The 18,215-nt window shown below is 43.3% G+C and overlaps 1 protein-coding gene across 4 annotated transcripts in view; it reads left to right on the top strand.

Annotated features, from left to right (window-relative positions):
• SRPX2 (sushi repeat containing protein X-linked 2) overlaps positions 1-11,636 on the top strand; it is a 40,457-nt gene extending 28,821 nt beyond the window's left edge. For all 4 annotated transcript variants that reach the window (XM_040405586.1, XM_040405587.1, XM_040405588.1 and 1 more), the window contains 8 exons: positions 2,289-2,480; positions 2,726-2,902; positions 5,608-5,734; positions 6,479-6,600; positions 7,541-7,720; positions 8,196-8,329; positions 10,464-10,585; positions 11,306-11,636. In XM_040405586.1, the coding sequence (XP_040261520.1) occupies positions 2,289-2,480; positions 2,726-2,902; positions 5,608-5,734; positions 6,479-6,600; positions 7,541-7,720; positions 8,196-8,329; positions 10,464-10,585; positions 11,306-11,486 (1,235 nt within the window). In that variant the 3' untranslated portion in view covers positions 11,487-11,636. The remainder of the gene's footprint in view (positions 1-2,288; positions 2,481-2,725; positions 2,903-5,607; positions 5,735-6,478; positions 6,601-7,540; positions 7,721-8,195; positions 8,330-10,463; positions 10,586-11,305) is intronic.
• The last annotated feature ends 6,579 nt before the right edge of the window (positions 11,637-18,215 follow it).

Below are 18,215 nucleotides of genomic sequence, written 5' to 3'. Positions count from 1 at the left end.
CCCCCATACACAACAAATTTATGTATGGTCAAATTTAGGCCGTGACAGAATTTGTGTATATTCTTTTTCCATCCCAATTTCTTGGCTCTGTTAAATAATCCTAAAGTTGTCCGTACAACCTCATTATCTTCTGAGGAGTAGTCAGGAGATCCCCACACACATTAGATTGTTGGCCAGTCCTGTCAAGGGGGTCATTGACTCTCAAGATGGAAGTGTAAACGATGCTACTGACCAAGGGCTCGTTCACACAAACGTATTTTGCGCGCCGTATACGGAACCTTTCATTTCAATGGGTCCGCAAAAGATGCAGACATCACCCTGTGTGCTGTCCGCATTCCATTGCTCCGTTCCGTGGCCCCGCAAAAATTATGAGTCCTGTCCTATTCTTGTCCATTTTGCAGACAAGAAGAGGCATTTCTATAATAGGCTTCCTGTTCCGTTCCGCAAATTGCGGAAGGCACACGGGCACCATCCGTGTTTTGCGAATCCGCAATTTGTGGACCGCCAAAAAAAACTGCATGGTCTTGTGAACGATGGATGCCTAGGGCCCGTATTCTTGCAGTTCCCTAAGATGTCTATACTCTATATATAGATAGCAGTTGGCCGACCATGTACTGAAGGTAGAGTGGGGAGAAGACTGCAGCAGGAGACCTAGATCAGTGACTTATCTCCCAGAAACGTTGTGGAGAGATGAAATCCAACTACCTGATCCTTATCTCCCCCGACACCTGATGTCAGGAGGGCCCTATTCTCATTAGGTGGATTTGGCTGACGTTTATCTATGTGTTTGACCATTTTAGCGGAGTTGTCACATAACAAACACTTATTCCCTATCCACAGAATAGAAGATAAAGTGGCAGTCAGACCTCTGCACATCAGACACATATCCCTATCTTGTAGATAGGGACACGTGTTTTTTTTTTATCAGACAACCCCTTTAATGTAAACTAGTATGTGCATCTCAGAGTATGATATTTGTCATAGCCTGTATACTTCCATCTGAGGGTCAATATTGTGGACCCAGCAATCAAAGCAGTGCTTCCAAGGTAGAACTCCATTCAAAATACGTCATCTAATGGCGCATATACTGGAATGTCTTTTTTTTTCCCTTAATGCAGACTTTACATAAAATAACATTTCTGACTGACCCAATTCAAATGCATTAACACCATATTCAGAATCCATGTGGTACAGATCCCAAATTCAGTCTCATTGCCTAATGTATGACACTGATCCGCCATTCACAGTGCATTCTGCTATGGCAGGACATTATCGCAGCTTACCCTTTTATAGCGAGGTAGGACATGCCACTGCTCTGAGCTGTATATACCTGTATATCTCTATACATAGGCATGTAATATGAACTGGCCCTTCCGTTTTTCAACGTAATATGGACCTATTTCTGTCAGTGATATTGCAGTGGTATTATCCATGTCCAGTCACCTTCTATGGCGGCGCCTCTCCTTCTATTAGGCTATTTAATTGGTGGCGATAGTGGTTTCTCTGCTTTCCTCCAAAATAGATCGTTTTCTGTGTTATTTGTTGATAACTGGGTGTCCTCAACTAGATCCTTCCAAAAATATCTCCGGACACAATATCCCTATCAATTTACTATTTAAGGAAACACAACCCATAGCGTATGTGGTGACATGTGGCCAGTGGTGGATGAGACATTAAAGGCCTATGTTATATCAGTATAAAACGATGATCAGTAAACATAAGAAGACCATAAATTATATGGTCTTTTTTCAATTTTTTTATTTATTTTATGAAACGATGAGATGATTACCGAGGGTAGAAGAAGGTAACAGGCAAATGTGTCGCTGTTTTAGGATGGAGTGATATTACTGTTACTTTGCTTCTGATTTATAACTTATTTCTAATGAACATTATCCTCCTGATGCTGCAAAGCCTCAGTGGAGATCCATAGTGGCTGTAAGATGCAGCACAAGAACTACTGGATATAGTCCTGTTCACATTACAATGGAGCCTTCTGTCGGAGGTATACATTGGGAGAATTTCCCGACATACACCACCATTGGAAGGCTGCCACATATGCCATGTATAGGGGCGTTCAGTGAGTAAATGAGGCCTGATTGCCCAAACGTTGCTGTAATTGGATTATGTGCACCAAGTAAAATAAAGCTTTAGGCTTTTCTTGCAATTTACAGGTGGATGTCAGTGGAATCCACTCCCCCATGTATTCCCCATTTGGATATACTAGGATAATTAAGTGCCAGGTGAAAGGAATTTTACTGTATTGTGTATTTCTGTTTTTTTTCCCCAAGTTGCTCGCTGGTGTCACGACATGAAGATCCAGGACGGAGAGGCTGCCTGCTATTCGCCCCGAGGTGGTGGTTATCGCAGTACACTTGGAACGAGGTGCAGTCTGTCATGTGACCAGGGATACCGACTGATCGGCCAGAGCGCTGTACGTTGTTTACATAACCGCCGCTGGTCGGGATATGCTCACTGCAGGCGTAAGTGACCTTGTGGTAAGCTGACCGTTATGGTAATAGACATGTGTAACTAATATTATTATTTATTTGGTATTTTTTTTATCATTTATTTTTTTATATTTTTATTATCATAAGCTTGATTATTTTTATTTTATTGTAACACATTATTATGTTACTTTATGTAGGGGAGGGTCTATTGAAGCCTAAGACCTAGCTATTTCCTCTTCTCACAGTGAACCCTTATTGGAATTGCTTCTTTATTTTAGGGATCCAATGTCATGTTTTGCCAGCAATCCCGTATGGGTCATACCAGTGTACGGCTGGTGTTTATGAGGGTTCCCGTTGTGATTATACTTGCTCTCCAGGCTATCAGATTGAGGGTGATCGCAATCGTGTCTGCATGGAAGATGGGCTCTGGAGCGGAGGAGAACCTTTTTGTGTAGGTAAATTTTCAGAAAAATTGATTGATACGGCAACACGTGTCTTGTCACAATGAGGTGACGACTTCTGTGGCCCTTTCATTTACAAGTATCTTTGATTGTGACTAAATGCATTTCAGTGGAGGTGTACAGGGTTAGCCTACATGCACATGACCGTATGTGTTTTGCGGTCTGCAAAAAAAGCAGATGACGTCCGTATGGCATCCGTTTTTTTTTTTTTCTGCAGATCCATTGTAACAATGCCTATCCTTGTCTGCAAAACGGACAAGAGTAAGACATGTTCTATTTTTTATTTTGCGGGGCTACGGAACAGAGCAACGGATGCGGACAGCACACGAAGTGCTGTCCGCATCTTTTGCGGCCCCATTGAAGTGAATGGGTCCGCAACTGAGCCGCAAAAAATGCGTCTCGGATGCGGAACCAAACCACGTTCGTGTGCATGTAGGCTTAACCTGAGGATTATCTCCACGGACAATGTGAAACTTAAAGAGTTGCCTCACTTTCACACAATTTAATTTAATAGAGAATGGTGTAACCAGCAAATTTCTAAATCACTTCATTTAAAAAAAAAACTGTCTGCATCCACCTGAAAAACGCTGTAATTTCATGGCCATTACGGTCTCACATCCGCCTAACTTGCAGTCCACTGCTTGTTCTTAGGCTAGATCCATCTCTAGTAACAGAGACACAGAAGAGAGTTCACTGGAAATGGGGGGGGGGGGGGGGGGGGGGTGTCAGAGCTAGCTGAGATCCTTAGTTTGATGAGCTGCCTCGACACTGCTTCGGAAGAGCAGAGAAGCTCATTTGTGTCTATAAGTCTGATCACTCGCTCTTTATCACTTTTCTGAGCTCCCTAGAAGAAAACAAACGTAGTGGGAAGTGAGGTCACTGCATACAGTACTGGCAAATTCAACATAAGGGAGACACCCCCTGCTTGTGAGAGAAGTAAATCTAGCTGTGCAAATGAAACAGGAAATAATATAGCTGAGGAAAACATTAAGGTAAACTCCTTCACAGTAGTTATGATTCTACAATGAAGCACAGCCATTATGCAAGCTTTTTTGAAAACTCAGTTATGCTTTAAAATTCATGCTGCAGATCCTATTAATTTCTAGATATACCTGCGCTGATGGCACAGAATATATTACAATGGTTTGGATTCATGTGTTTATTGCTAAAACTCACATTATATTATTTTACCAGAGATATTAGTATCATGGCTGATATCCTGGCAACCTCGTATTAATTGTCCTTTGAAGGGGTGTGGTTATTACCTTTAAAAACTGTCCCTGCTGTGTACTGATGAGCGGCAAGAACCCTGACACAGTTCTCTCTACAGATCAGTCTCTTACCTGGCTGATATAAGCTGCTGTGCATATTTTTTCCCATGCAGCATTGCCTTAAAGAGCCTCTGTCAGCATAATCATAACCCTACTGCCTGGTAGGGTTGATCATGCTGATTAAAATGATACCCTTCTTTTGTCTGTATGTTAAACAGCTGCAGAGATATCTGCGTTTTTATCCATATGCAAATTAGCACATTGGAGCACTAGAGGCCAGGGTCGAATCCTTGGAGCACTGCTTTTATAACACCCCTGTGCTCTGCACCCCTCCCCTTGATAGATGGGGCTAGACATCAGTATGTTGCGGGCAGAGCTGAGCCCTAGAGCTGTGTCATGGCATGTACATATCATATACACAGCTCCGCACCCTAGTGCTATAACATTCTCATTTTCATATAATAAAAATGCAGATATCTTTAAGATTAGTCGTCATACACCGCTGAGTCTCTTCATTGAGAACCAGGTGCTCACCACTGGGCAATTGTCCAAGGCCTGAATTTCCTAGGAGACCCTCAAGGACTGGATCCTTACGAGAAAACTAAGAGTGGCGCATACATGCCTTCAGTGCTCTGGACCACAGGGGACTCTACCTACCTCCTCAAGATAGGACATCAGTAGATCGGCAGGGATCCAGCACATTGCCACCCTTGCCGATCAGCTTTTCGGTGTAGCTCCATCAAAGTTGGTACGGGAGCTACAGAGCACCATCAACATTGTAGCGGAGGGAACTCATTATTTTAGCGCTGCTCCCACTGAAGTGAATGGGAGCAGCGCCATAGTAGCTCCGTCTACTACAATGTTGATGGTCCTGTGCTGCTTCGGCGCCTACTTCTACCAATGGAGCTACACAGAACTGTTAATCATCGGGTGTGTGAGTGCTAGACGGGCAGACTGGCCATAGACCCTACAGGGAAATTTACTGTTGGCCCAGAGCCCAGGGGGCCGCCTGAGGCCTCCTCATGGCTGCCGGCTCGGTACATAAAATCTGATCCTCTAAGCATTAATTAATACTAGGAGAATCAGGTACTTAGGCACCTAGCCAAAACCTGCAGGTGTCCTTCTGAACTCAACTGCATCCTCAGGACAGTGATATAGTTGAAAACTGTGGTGAAGGCGGCAGTATTTTGAGCGGCACTGTGGTATTTTTTGCGCTGTACTATGCCGATTCTGCTGGGTTGGTATATTGTTCTGCACTACAGTATTGCAGGCCCTACCTATAGAATTTGTGCTGGGGGATTCATCATGATCTGATTTTAATAATAATAATTGTTCAAAAGTAGAATGTTATAGTATTTCGAAGTGATTATTTATCATTGGCTGCTAAGTTGTTTTCGAGAACTGTATATTTTTCTTGTTCTCTATCAGATGTTGATCCACCCAAGATTCAGTGCCCGACTTCAAGGGTAAAAGTTGCCGAGCCAGAGAAACTGACCGCTGTGCTGTACTGGGGAAGCCCGAAGGTCAAGGATACAGCTGATGGTGTTATAACAAGGTGAGGGGGGATAACATACCAAATCATTGCATTAATTGAAATTAAAGGGTTTTTCCACAATGGACATTCATCTCCTAAACACAGGATAGGTGATAAATGTCATAGCTGGGGACTGCACTGCTGGAAGATAGAGCACCAGATTGCATGCTTGACCGCTGCTCCATTCAGATTCCACAACCAAAGTGAGAGGGAACAGGAGGGCTTGGGAGTCGGAAACCATTGCGGGAAAGCCCCTTTAAGGGGCCCAAAATCTGCTGTAACCTTTGCACACAGGCGTAAGCGGCAATGAGGCTTAGTTTATGAAATGACCCCAAAAATTTGAAACAAAAGCCTAGCAGCAAATAATCATATGGAATTGCCCACTACCACCTGCTGTGGCTGGGCCCATAGAAGGATCCGTTAGTGGGTCAGTCTTACCCTGAAGACAATGGGGTTCATTTATCAAAGACCGGAGATACTCCCTGCGCTGCCGGAGGATGTGCCCAAGGTGTAGGCCGTGCACCTGGAGTGAAAACTACTGCAGTCCCTGATCAGTTTCCTGGGGCTGATGGCCTGGCCCCTGCCATGCTCCAAAACCACCCCCACCAGGGACAGAGTAAAACCACCTGTGAGACAAAATTTTGTTACACAAACGTTTAAAAAGTCACAAAACCCAGGCTTAAGCAGTTTAGGACATGACCCCGATGTCTTTATGAAACCAGTAGATCACTGTAGTCAATCTAACTTTTTTATTTTTGTATCTAGAGTGTTGCGCAGAGGTCCTGAACCAGGATCTGAGCTCCGTGAAGGTGAACACATCATCCGATATACAGCATATGACAGCGCAAACAACCGCGCAAGCTGTAAATTTACAGTAAAAGTACAAGGTATGTATTCAACTCTCCAGATCTCCAGACTTCAGCATGGTGATTTTGTGCATCATGGCAGCCATCTACAGTTATTGGGGCACATTTACAAAGGGACTTTCCACTATTTTAGGTGTAAAATAGTCACAAGTCCGCTTTTCTAACGGGCCGTGCCAGGATCGGGACTCCAGCCGCGGCCAATTTACGCCTGGAGCACGGACTGCCACAGATGCGCCTAATTTATGAGGAGGCACACGCCTCGTCATAAATTTGACAAATCCAATGGCCGGACAGAGGAGAAACTAAGAGCAGCGTAAAAAGTCAGTATTTTGCCGGCTACTTATTAAAACTCGCACCGCAGTTGATGAATGAGACAAGGCGTCTTCGTATTAGTCAGGTCTCTGGTGGTTCAATTTCAATTAGACCTGATCCAGGGAGATAGTCTGATTGGAGTCGGGAAGGAATTTTTTATTCCCCTAAAGTGGGGAAAATTGGCTTCTACCTCAGGTTTTTTTGCTTTCCTCTGGATCAATGGCAGGATAACAGGCCGAACTGGATGGACAAATGTCTTTTTTCGGCCTTATGTACTATGTAATTAGTATGCACATGAAAAAATGTGCTGTATAAAGTCACATATCTATCTAAAAGTGCGACTTTTATTGTAAAAATAGTAGCACTTTATCACTCAAAAATGATGAATAAAAATAAGCCATCGGCATACTGGAGTAAAAAATTATACTGTTTTTGGGCACATTTCACAAAAGGCACATCTACATAAATAATTTTAAAAAAAGTGCAGATTGGTCTAAAATTTCTAAATTGTCGAATGAGGCGCAAATGCCTCTAAAACAGGTGCACTTTCAGTAGTAAATGCACCGGGAAAAAAATAGACTGTCTAAAAGAGCATTTTTTTCGACCAAAAACAAGCACAAACACTATAATAAATGTGTTTTTTTTGCAGTGAGAAGATGTCCCGTTCTTTCTCCTCCACTTCACGGTTACATCGCCTGTAGCTCTGCTGGGAATAACTACGGAGCTAATTGTGAATATCACTGTGAGGGGGGCTATGAGCGTCAGGGGCCAGCTCTGCGGGTCTGCCTCTTCAGTCAGCAGTGGGCTGGATCCCCAGCGATATGTACACGTGAGTAGACCACTTGTAGCCGATTTCTCTAAGGGCTCATGCACACGAGCGTATTTTCTTTCTGCGTCCGTTCGTTTTTTTTTTGTGGACTGTATGCAGAACCAATGCATTTCAATGGGTCTGCAAAAAAAACGGAAGTTACTCCGTGTGCATTCCGTTTCCATATGTCCATATTTCCATTCCGCAAAAAATAAATAAAACATGTCCGATTATTGTCTGCATTACAGACAAGGATAGGACTGTTCTATTAGGGGCCGGCTGTTCTGTTCCTCAAAATACGGAATGCACACGGACATTATCCGTGTTTTTTGTAGACTGCAAAATACATACGGCTGTGTGATGAGCCCTAAACATTATGACTTTAAAAACAAAGAGCAGTATTTTAGAGAACTGCCCTATACAGTCAGTAATGTAGATTCAATGTCATACTTGGACGTCACATAACTCTGTTGCTTGTTGTCTGTTTTATTTTAAGCCATGCAGATCAATGTCAACGTGAATTCTGCAGGCGGCTTCATAGACCAGTTTTTTGAGAAGCAGCAACTACTGATTATTTCTACCCCCAGCTCTTCGGACAGGTACTACAGACTTCAGAGTGCTGCTCTGCAGGTAGGGCTGATACACATCCTGGCTAACGTTAATTGTAGCTGACAAATTCTGCAGAAAGTATCCCGTGAGAGTGAAGACTCTCACACTCCGGGCATTTTTCTGTTTTGCATTTGCTTTGGATGCACATAAAGATTTCTTCTCCATTCGCATCCAAAGTCCATCAAGAGTCCAAATTTCAGGGCAATTTCACAGTTGGGGCTCCTGCACACGGCCGTTGATGTTTTTGCGGCCTGCAAATTTTGTACCGCAAAACACGTCCGTGTGCATTCTGCATTTTGAGGAACAGAATGGCCGGCCCCTCCATTAGACTTTGATGTATCTTTATTGTGGGAACTCGTTTTACATAGGATAAGTAAACATGTTAATGTCAACTTTGTAAAAACTAACAGAGACATGATCTTGTACTGAGTATATGTAAAGAGGCATCCCCCCAAGGGACGAGAACCTTCTTGCTAGCACCTTCCAAGTGACTCCCTATAAGTCAAAAATCAAAATCCAACTTTTTAAGAAGCCCCGGGATATGACAGCGGAATATGACCAAGCCAAATGTCCATCTGTAGACAGCTGTTTTGGGGTGCTTGCCCCTCGTCAGTACAGAGTAGGATTCTGACTGGCTGAACGCTTAGGCGAAGTGCTGGGTCTTCAGCTGTGTATGGAGGCTGGACTATATCCCCTTGTCATATCCCAAGGCTTGTTAAAAAGTAGGATTTTTACTCAAAGGGAGTGAGGTGACACTGATGAGATGGTTCTCTTTCTTTGGGGGATACCTCTCTGCGTTTTCTTTTACCACGGAGTATTGCCAATAAGTCTCCATACACAGCTGGTCTCTTTAAGCTGTGGCGAGTATGACATGATGGATACAGGTCCGGTATCTGTGGCGGATGAAAGCAGATTATTGTTTCTCATGGTGGTCAGACATTGTGTTTAAACTAAGGAATTTACTGAGGGATTGTCTGGATTTCTATGTCCATAGATGCATGCAATATATCGATCGGCACTGCGGGAAATAGAGTGGCGGTGCGCGTGTCCCAGGGCAGGCGTCCCATATAGATAAAAGGAAAAACGGACCGGCACTTGCTGTTAGTATATGATCTTGTGATTTATTGTCACATCCCAGTGACGCGTTTCGGCATACTCTCTGCCTTTATCAAACTGTTTGATAGAGTATGCCGAAACGCGTCACTGGGATGTGACTATAAATCACAAGATTATATATACTAACAGCGAGTGCCGATCCTTTTTTCCTTCGTTCTATGTCCATAGAGTCTTGAGTCATTTCTCAATAGCTACCTGTTTAGATATTTTCTTAATATGAGCTAACTTACAATATTATGTTGAATATCTCATTGCATATAGACGTTCCGCACCATAACTTTAAAAGTCTCACATCTGAGTGTTAGCCTGATCAACATTTCACCTATTACTGGCTGATTGAACACAGTGGGGTATATACTCATCAATGTCTTTACAACACCCGGCAACTCTAACAATTTGTTCTTTTCGGCAGCCACCAGGAATGGAAACAACACAGTCAATGGAACCGAAGCAGAAAGCTCCATCCAGTGTGTAGTGGTTGTTGTGGGTTCTGCAACTCACCTCACTTCACACAGTAGATGGAGCTTTCTGCTTCTGGCTCTGTCCACTTTGTTGGTTCCAGGGGCTGCTGGGTATTGGACCCCCACTGATCTGACCTATAGAAAATAGAATCTGGAAATCTGCAATTCTATAGATCAGAATTACCCCAGTATCATTGACTGCAGTGCTAAGGGGGCTATTACACTGCCCGATGTACAGGCAGTGCAAACGCTGGTGGATGCGAACACATCAGGTCGATGCAAACAGAATGCTAGAGGAGCAATTAATTTCTCAGTCAATCTGTTCTATTCATTAGCGGCAGCACATCCCTGATTAATCAAGGATGTGGTTCCGATAATCGGGCATCTTTCATGAAAGATGCCAAGGAGCCGATGAATGAGCGTTTGCTCGTTCATCGGCTGATTGACTGCCTGATTTAGACAAGCCAGTTATCTGGAACGAGCCTTCCTATGAACACTTGGCCCAATTATCGTGCAGTTTAATGGGGGGGCCTAAGACTTTATCTACTCCCTAAATTTCACACATCCTTTCTTCAAAGAGAGCAACTTGTGGCCTGGATCAGCGTCATGTTGTAGTGGTTGAGTTAGTGGGAGAGATGCCAAAAGAGGTGGGACGTCTACGAGCTCAGCAACTGTCAACAGAACTCATCGAGCAATTAAGGTCATTTCAAAAATCTTTGTGATATGATTTCTACAAAATGTTTCAATCTAGTAATGGGAGGTGTCTTCATGATGTCTGTTTATGGCCCAGTTTTATATTGTATTATATGTGGAACCTCAAGTTCCTGCAGCTTTTGTGTGCCACATAACCCGTATTACATCCATAACTTGAGATGGTGCAGGTGTGTCTGATTCATGTGCTGCTCGGAATGATTTAGAGCTAAATTGTGATGTTTCTTGCCTGACTGGGGGTCATTCAGTTGCTTGACTAAATTACCTAACATGCTTTTAGTAAATGAAGGAGGTCTACAGCATCCACTGAGGGCCCCATTAAAAAAATGCCTATCCTTGTCTGCAAAACGGAGAAGAATAGGGCATGTTCTATCATTTGCAGCTTGGCCGCACAGATGCAGACAGCACACGGATAACATCTGTTTGCAGCTCCATAGAAAAGAATAGGTCTATGTGCAATCCTCCAAAAATGCAGATTGGGCGATAGTTTGAATGCCCCCTTACACTGTAAAATTTGCTTTTGGGTCATTCCTATAGTTACGCTGTGGTTTTACCCTATCCACTGGCAATCGATGACCACCTCTGGAGTCTGCTCCTGATATTAAGGCCTAGTAGGGCAAGGATCATGTGAATGTTGTAAAGCATGAAAGGTAGAAATATAAAAGTAAACCTCCTTTTACTTATCAAATGCTTCACATAATTCCCACAGACAGGCCTTGCATATCTCCAGATCATACTTCAATATGGTCCTCATCGACAAGTACGGTGTTGACCGGGAACGATACGTGGAACCTACCACCTCCGATGAGATCTTCACTTTTATAGACACATATCTACTGAGCCCCTTGGAACTCGCTCAGCTGGAGGCCAACAAGGAAAACTGTGAATGATGGACATCGCTGCTGCTCTGCACAAAGAGGGAACTGGTGATCGAATCTGTCGAAACAGCCATAATCCTAGTGGAAATTAGTTTTTTTTAAATAAAATATTTATTAAATAAAACTCGTATAAACTAAAATATATAATTTGCTGTGATTAGTATGAAATATGCAAACTTATAATTTATATTCAACGGTAGAAGAAAAAGAGAAAAACAAGGCGGCACTCACCGAATCTTCGTTAAATCATGGCTTTATTCGGTCTAAAACATAGCAGGTGCGGGTCACATAAAGCAGAAAGAAAGGCAACAGCTGTTTCGCTCTACAACAGCGCTGTTGTAGCGCGAAACGGCTGTCGCCTTTCTTTCTGCTTTATGTGACCCGCACCTGCTATGTTTTAGACTGAATAAATCCACGATTTAACGAAGATTCGGTGAGTGCCGCCTTGTTTTTCTCTTTTTCTTCTACCGTTGATGACATTCCGCTATTTATCTAGGCAGAGCACCACTCGATTTTTTGCATGGACGCTGAGAGATAATCATCTACACCATACCGCATAGTAGTGCCGACTGTGTTTTCTCGCTTTTGTTATAATTTATATTGTTATAAATTACTGCTTTGGCCTAATTAACACTGTCCCTTTACGAAGCCATTTCAACATGTTCATAAGTCAATTAGCACATATAAACTGGGGATACACAGGGGACCTTCAGACTATGTCAGAGCCACTGGTGTGGCAGGCTACGGAGCACAACCCCCAGGCTAGGCTGGGTCACATGACTGCGTCCCAGCCACGGATCCTCAAATGATCCTCAAATCTGCAGTGTTTTACAGTACCAGCAAAGTGAATGAGTTCTTAGCAATTTTCATTCACACATGGTGGAAATCAAAGGCAGAAACTGACCCGTGGTGAGAATCTTAAGTCTGCAAGCATGTGAATTTATATTGTGGATTTCACCCTTTTCCGTGCAAAGAATGAAATCTGCGTCTCATCAGCTGTATTTCAGCCACAAAAGCAGTGACAAAAACACACCACCCGGTGGTGTGTTTTTTTTTCTGTGGCAAATTACAAGTAGGGATGAGCCTGTGGATGGTACATCCGAAGTCAATTTGCTAAAAGCTTTGTTCTAGTACTGTACGGAGATCCCACTCCATACAGTATTAGGGCACACGAACGTATTTTCTTTCCGCTTCAGTTTTTTTTTGCGGAACGTATGTGGAACTATTCACGTCAATGGGTCCGCAAAAACAACGGAAGGTACTCCGTGTGCATTCCGTTTCCATATTTCCGTTCCGCAAAAAAGTAGTGCATGCACTATTATTGTCCACAAATCACGGTCCGAGGCCCCATTTAAGTCAATGGGTCTGCAAAAAATACGGAACACATCTGTACGTCATCCGTATTTTGCGGATCCATACTTGCCCAGCCCATATTGCTCATGTGTTTGGTGATTAATAGGTTACTGTTTCCATTTCCGATCCGCAAAAAAACGGATCAAATATGGAAACCATACGGATATGTTTTGTGCAATAACGGAACGGAAGAGGACTTAAATCAGAGAAAAAAAAAACCTCAGATACGAAACAACGGATCCGCAAAGCAACAACGGTCGTGTGCATGAGTCCTTAGAATGTATTGGCTCTGATGAGCCGAAGTTATTACTTCGCGAACTTGCGCGAGACGGTGTAATAACTTTGGGAATTAAGTATTACTGTAAAAAACCTTGGTACCGAACTCTGGTTTGGTTCTAAGGTACCACTTAGAACCGAACCCGAGTTCGGTACCAAGGTTTTTTACAATAGTATTTAATTCTCTAAGTTATTACATGACGTCTCGCGCGACTTTGCGAAGTAATTACTTTGGCTCATCGGAGCCAATACGTTCTAATACTGTACAGAGCGGGATCTCCGTGCAGTATTAAAACAAAGTTTTTAGTGAATTGACTTTGGATATACCATCGCTCTGCAGCAGAAATACCTTCGTTCACATCACCGTTATGTTTTCGTTATTCTGCATGCAGGACTTGATGAAAATGGCTAAAACAGATGCCAAATAGGCAGAACTGATGGATGAGAACAACAGAAAGTCCCCCTAATCCAGTGATGGCTAACCTCGGCACTCCATCTGTGGTGAAACTACAACTCCCAACATGCTCCATTCATTTCTGTGGAGCTCTGAGGACAGCCAAGCAAGTGCACATCTTGGGAGATGTCGTTTTGCCACAGCCGGAGTGCTGGAGGTTAGCCATCACAGCCGTAGTCTCGTGTGGACCCAACCTTGATGTGGTTTCCAGCTCAGCCAGTGATTGGCTGAATGACCAGAAAGTGAAGAAAAGCAGAGACTGGAGCAGCTTCAGCTGGGAATCGGTGGTCGTGAGGGCTCTTTCACACGAGCAGATCCCGTGCGTGGAATCCACTGCGTGAAATAGAGCCAAGCCCCGTTCCGGACAGCAGAGACACGGAGCAGTAACATGATTGATAATGCTCCGTGCCTCTCTGTGATCTTTTTACTACAAAACCACAGTGACAACTTTATCAATCATGTTAATGCTCCGTGTCTCTGCTGTCCGGAACGGCGCTTAGCTCTGTTTCACGCAACAGATTACCCGCACGGCATCCGCTTGTGTGAAAGAGCCCTAATGGCTTTTTTTTTATTTGTAAACCTTTCTGCCTTTTTTTTCTTTCACTGGAAGCCTTTTTTTGCCATCTAAGGGTATATTCACCCTGTGGCATTGTGGAAAGTCCACAGCACATTACAGTTCCAGCAAAGTGGATGACATTTTATAGAATTCCATCCACATGCCGTATACAAAATCTGCAGGAGAAGCCGACCTGTTGTGCAGATTTAAATCTGCAGCCAGTTTGTGCTGTGGATCTCCACCCTTCGCACATTTGTTGCAAAATCCACGTCAAATCTGCATTAAACAGGCAGATTTTGCCATGGGTTTGTCAAAACTTTTGCCACAGAATCATGCGTCCTATACTAAGTGTTTTGATCATATTTTAATAATCAAAAATCCATTTATTTAATACCACTGATACCTGTTCCAGTCCAATAAAAAATAGGCACTTCTTAATGTTTGGTAGGTAGATGACTCCTAACTGTATTATGGTTTTTGCAGTGTTTTTTTAAAAATTTTTAAAGGCATTCGGAAAACCTCAGCAAATAACGCACCATGGACAATATTGGACAACAAACGCTACAGCATTACCTGTGCAAGTAATAGCTTCTAATAGACCAGACTATGCCAAGGAACATTTTTCTGGCTAAAGGTTAGAAAATGTTTTCCCCCTATACACTGTGCTCAACAGAGGAGACATTAAAGTCGTTCTTCCAAGAGCGGTAGCAGCCAGTTCCTTGGCATGTCTTTCCCTGTAGATTGAACTTCGAAAACCCTCACTTTTCTTCATGACCTCATTTGGCAAACCTCTAGACATGTCAATGACTAATATCTGGCAGTAAAAGTGATGTTCTTTTCAAAAGCATTATTACAAAAGTTTAGCTGGCAAATGTCTTCCCATAAAGTCAGCATGGGAAATACATCATAAAACGGTAAGACCAGCACATATGGAGACAGAAATCCCAGCATCCCGCCAGTGACATAAACCCCAGACCGAACATGTCAACATTGGATGTGCTCCCATTTCATCATTTTCATACTGCAATGCTGCAGAAACTATTGGAAATCTTTAACCAAGTTATTATTTTTCCTTGAGGTGTGCATTTTATATCCACCCTCATTCTCTCCTATTTAGATGAGATTATGTTGCGGGATGGAACAAGGCTTAAACGGTTTAATTTCTGCCTGGAAGCCAGTAGATGCCTTCACTACACAACAGATGCCAAATAAAACTATTCGCCACTGCTTTCTAGTCATGAGCAAGAAGAGTACACCAGTATAAGGATGGGTTCACACATTGGGGCAGTTTTTGAAGCCAAAACCAGAAGTGGATCCAGCGGGAATAAGTATATGGCCTCATGCACACGACCGTTGTGTGCATCCGCATCCGTGGTTCCGTTTTCCGTTTTTTTTTCGCGGACCCATTGACTTTCAATGGGTCCGTGGAAAAATCGGAAAATGCACCGTTTGGCAGCCGCGAGCCGTGTTTCCTGGCCGTGAAAAAAATATGACCTGTCCTATTTTTTTCACGGTCAACGGTTCGCGGACCCATTCAAGTCAATGGGTCCGTGAAAAATCACAGATGCACACAAGATTGTCATCCGCGTCCATGATCCGTGTCCGTGATCCGTGTCCGTTTTTTCCTATCATTTCAATGGCAAACTTGACTTAGATATTTTTTTTCATTTTTCATGTCCGTGGATCCTCCAAAAATCAAGGAAGACCCACGGACGAAAAAACGGTCACGGATCACGGACCTACGGACCCCGTTTTTGCCGACCTTAAAAAAAAAACGGTCGTGTGCATGAGGCCTAAATCTATCCTTTAGATCTTTCATTCTTTTACAACCCAAGTCTTGCTTTGGCTCAAAAAAAACTGCGACAAAAACCTATGTGTGAACCCACCCTAATAAAAGCCTCTGCTTCTCTGTCAGATGTCTACAGGATCTGACAGACTGTCCACTAGTGCAGGGGCGGATTGGCCAAAGACCTTACAGGGAAATTTCCCAGTGGGCCGATGCCCAAGGGGCCACCTGAGTCCTCCTCACGGCCGGCCAGTGGAAGTTTTTGGGGATGTATTTTGTGCTGCTGGCAGTATTTTGGGTTGGGAGGTATAATGTGCCACAATATGGTTTTGCTGGCCCTGTCTACTTGCGTTGGCCCTGCCTTCCATCAATTTGGATTGGACTACAAAACGGGGCCACTTTTAGTATTTTTTTCAGGGCCACTTAAAGTTCGCAGTCTGCCCCTGCACTAGTGTTTAGTTTGTGTTTTTTTTTTTATCTCTAGTTTAGTTTACCTTAATTTCTGTTTGTTTTCTTTTTCTTTGCGACCATCCATATTATATAAAGTGACTATCCATATAAAAATAAATTTCTGAAATCCTACAGGGTCACTGCCCACTAGAATACATGTCGAATGATGAACATGTGGAGAAATTTGACCATTACAGGGGTCAGTTGCCATCGGCTAGTCATCGCCCCTGCAATATCTGCCACAGGGAAAATGGAGTATGACATGTGTTGATTGAAATGGCTATCCATGTAATACATGGATATGCCTCGTCTGTCAGCGTGGGAGACATTCTCTAAGGCCCCTTTCACACGGGGCGAGTATTCCGCGCGGATGCGATGCGTGAGTTGAACGCATTGCACCCGCACTGAATCATGACCCATTCATTTCTATGGGGCTGTGCACACGAGCGGTGATTTTCACGCATCACTTGTGCGTTGCGTGAAAATCGCAGCATGCTCCTCTTTGTGCATTTTTCACGTAACGCAAGCCCCATAGAAATGAATGGGGTTGCGTGAAAATCGCAAGCAAGTGCGGATGCGGTACGATTTTCACGCACGGTTGCTAGAAGACGATCGGGATGGAGACCCGATCATTATTATTTTCCCTTATAACATGGTTATAAGGGAAAATAATAGCATTCTAAATACAGAATGCATAGTACAATAGGGCTGGAGGGGTTAAAAATAAAATAAAAAATAAATTAAACTCGCCTTAATCCACCTGATCGCGCAGCCGGCATCTCTTCTGTCTTCTTTGCTGTGTGCAGGAAAAGGACCTGTGGTGACGTCACTTCGGTCATCACATGGTCCATCACATGATCTTTTACCATGGTGATGGATCATGTGATGACCGGAGTGACGTCACCACAGGTCCTTTTCCTGCAATCAGCAAAGAAGGAGACAGAAGAGAAGCCGGGCTGCGCAATCAAGTGGACTAAGGTGAGTTTAAGTATTATTTTTTTAACCCCTCCAGCCCTATTGTACTATGTATTCTGTATTCAGAATGCTATTATTTTCCCTTATAACATGGTTATAAGGGAAAATAATACAATCTACAGAACTCCGATCCCAAGCCCGAACTTCTGTGAAGAAGTTCGGGTTTGGGTACCAAACATGCGCGATTTTTCTCACGCGAGTGCAAAACGCATTACAATGTTTTGCACTCGCACGGAAAAATCGCGCATGTTCCCGCAACGCCCGTGTGAAAGAGGCCTAACAGGTGATATGGAAAGGGATTGCAGAAATGTCGTTATTTATGAATTTTTACAATTACTTTATTATATAAAAGGTTTTGGTCAGAAGAACAATTCTGATATAGCAAATGTTGGTAAAGTTGATCGAGGTATCTAAACGATAACAGGAAATGTGTGGCTCTGGTTACAACTCATAGACATGGCGTCCAGCCGCAGTGATTCTTACTCTAAGAACTGTAAGGCCTCTCACACAAGCAATACGGATTGTGTCAGGGTCTGTTCAGGAAAAAACTGATGGTTTTGTACGCAAGTTCAGTTAGTCTGGTCTGAGATTGCGTTCAGTATTTTAGTTTTTTCCGTGTGGGTGCAATCAGTTTTGGATGCTTTTTTTTTTACCTCCTAGTGAAAAATGCATTGCATTGCATCCGGATGCCATGCGTTTTTCACGGCAGCCCCATTCACTTCTATGGAAGCAGAGCCGTGTGAAAAACTCAGAATATAGAACTTGCTGTGATTTTTCCTGAACGCATAAATGATGCGTGAAAAACAACACTCATGTGCACAGACTCCCTGCAATGAATGGGTCAGGATTCAGTCCGGATGCTACGCGATTGCTTCATGAATCGCACTTGGA

The sequence above is a fragment of the Bufo bufo genome, chromosome 8 (genome assembly GCF_905171765.1).
Source record: "Bufo bufo chromosome 8, aBufBuf1.1, whole genome shotgun sequence".
In the NCBI taxonomy this organism is placed as follows: Eukaryota; Metazoa; Chordata; class Amphibia; order Anura; family Bufonidae; genus Bufo; species Bufo bufo.
The sequence above is the reverse complement of the archived record's forward strand: the minus strand, read 5'-3'. Positions and strand labels throughout refer to the sequence as shown.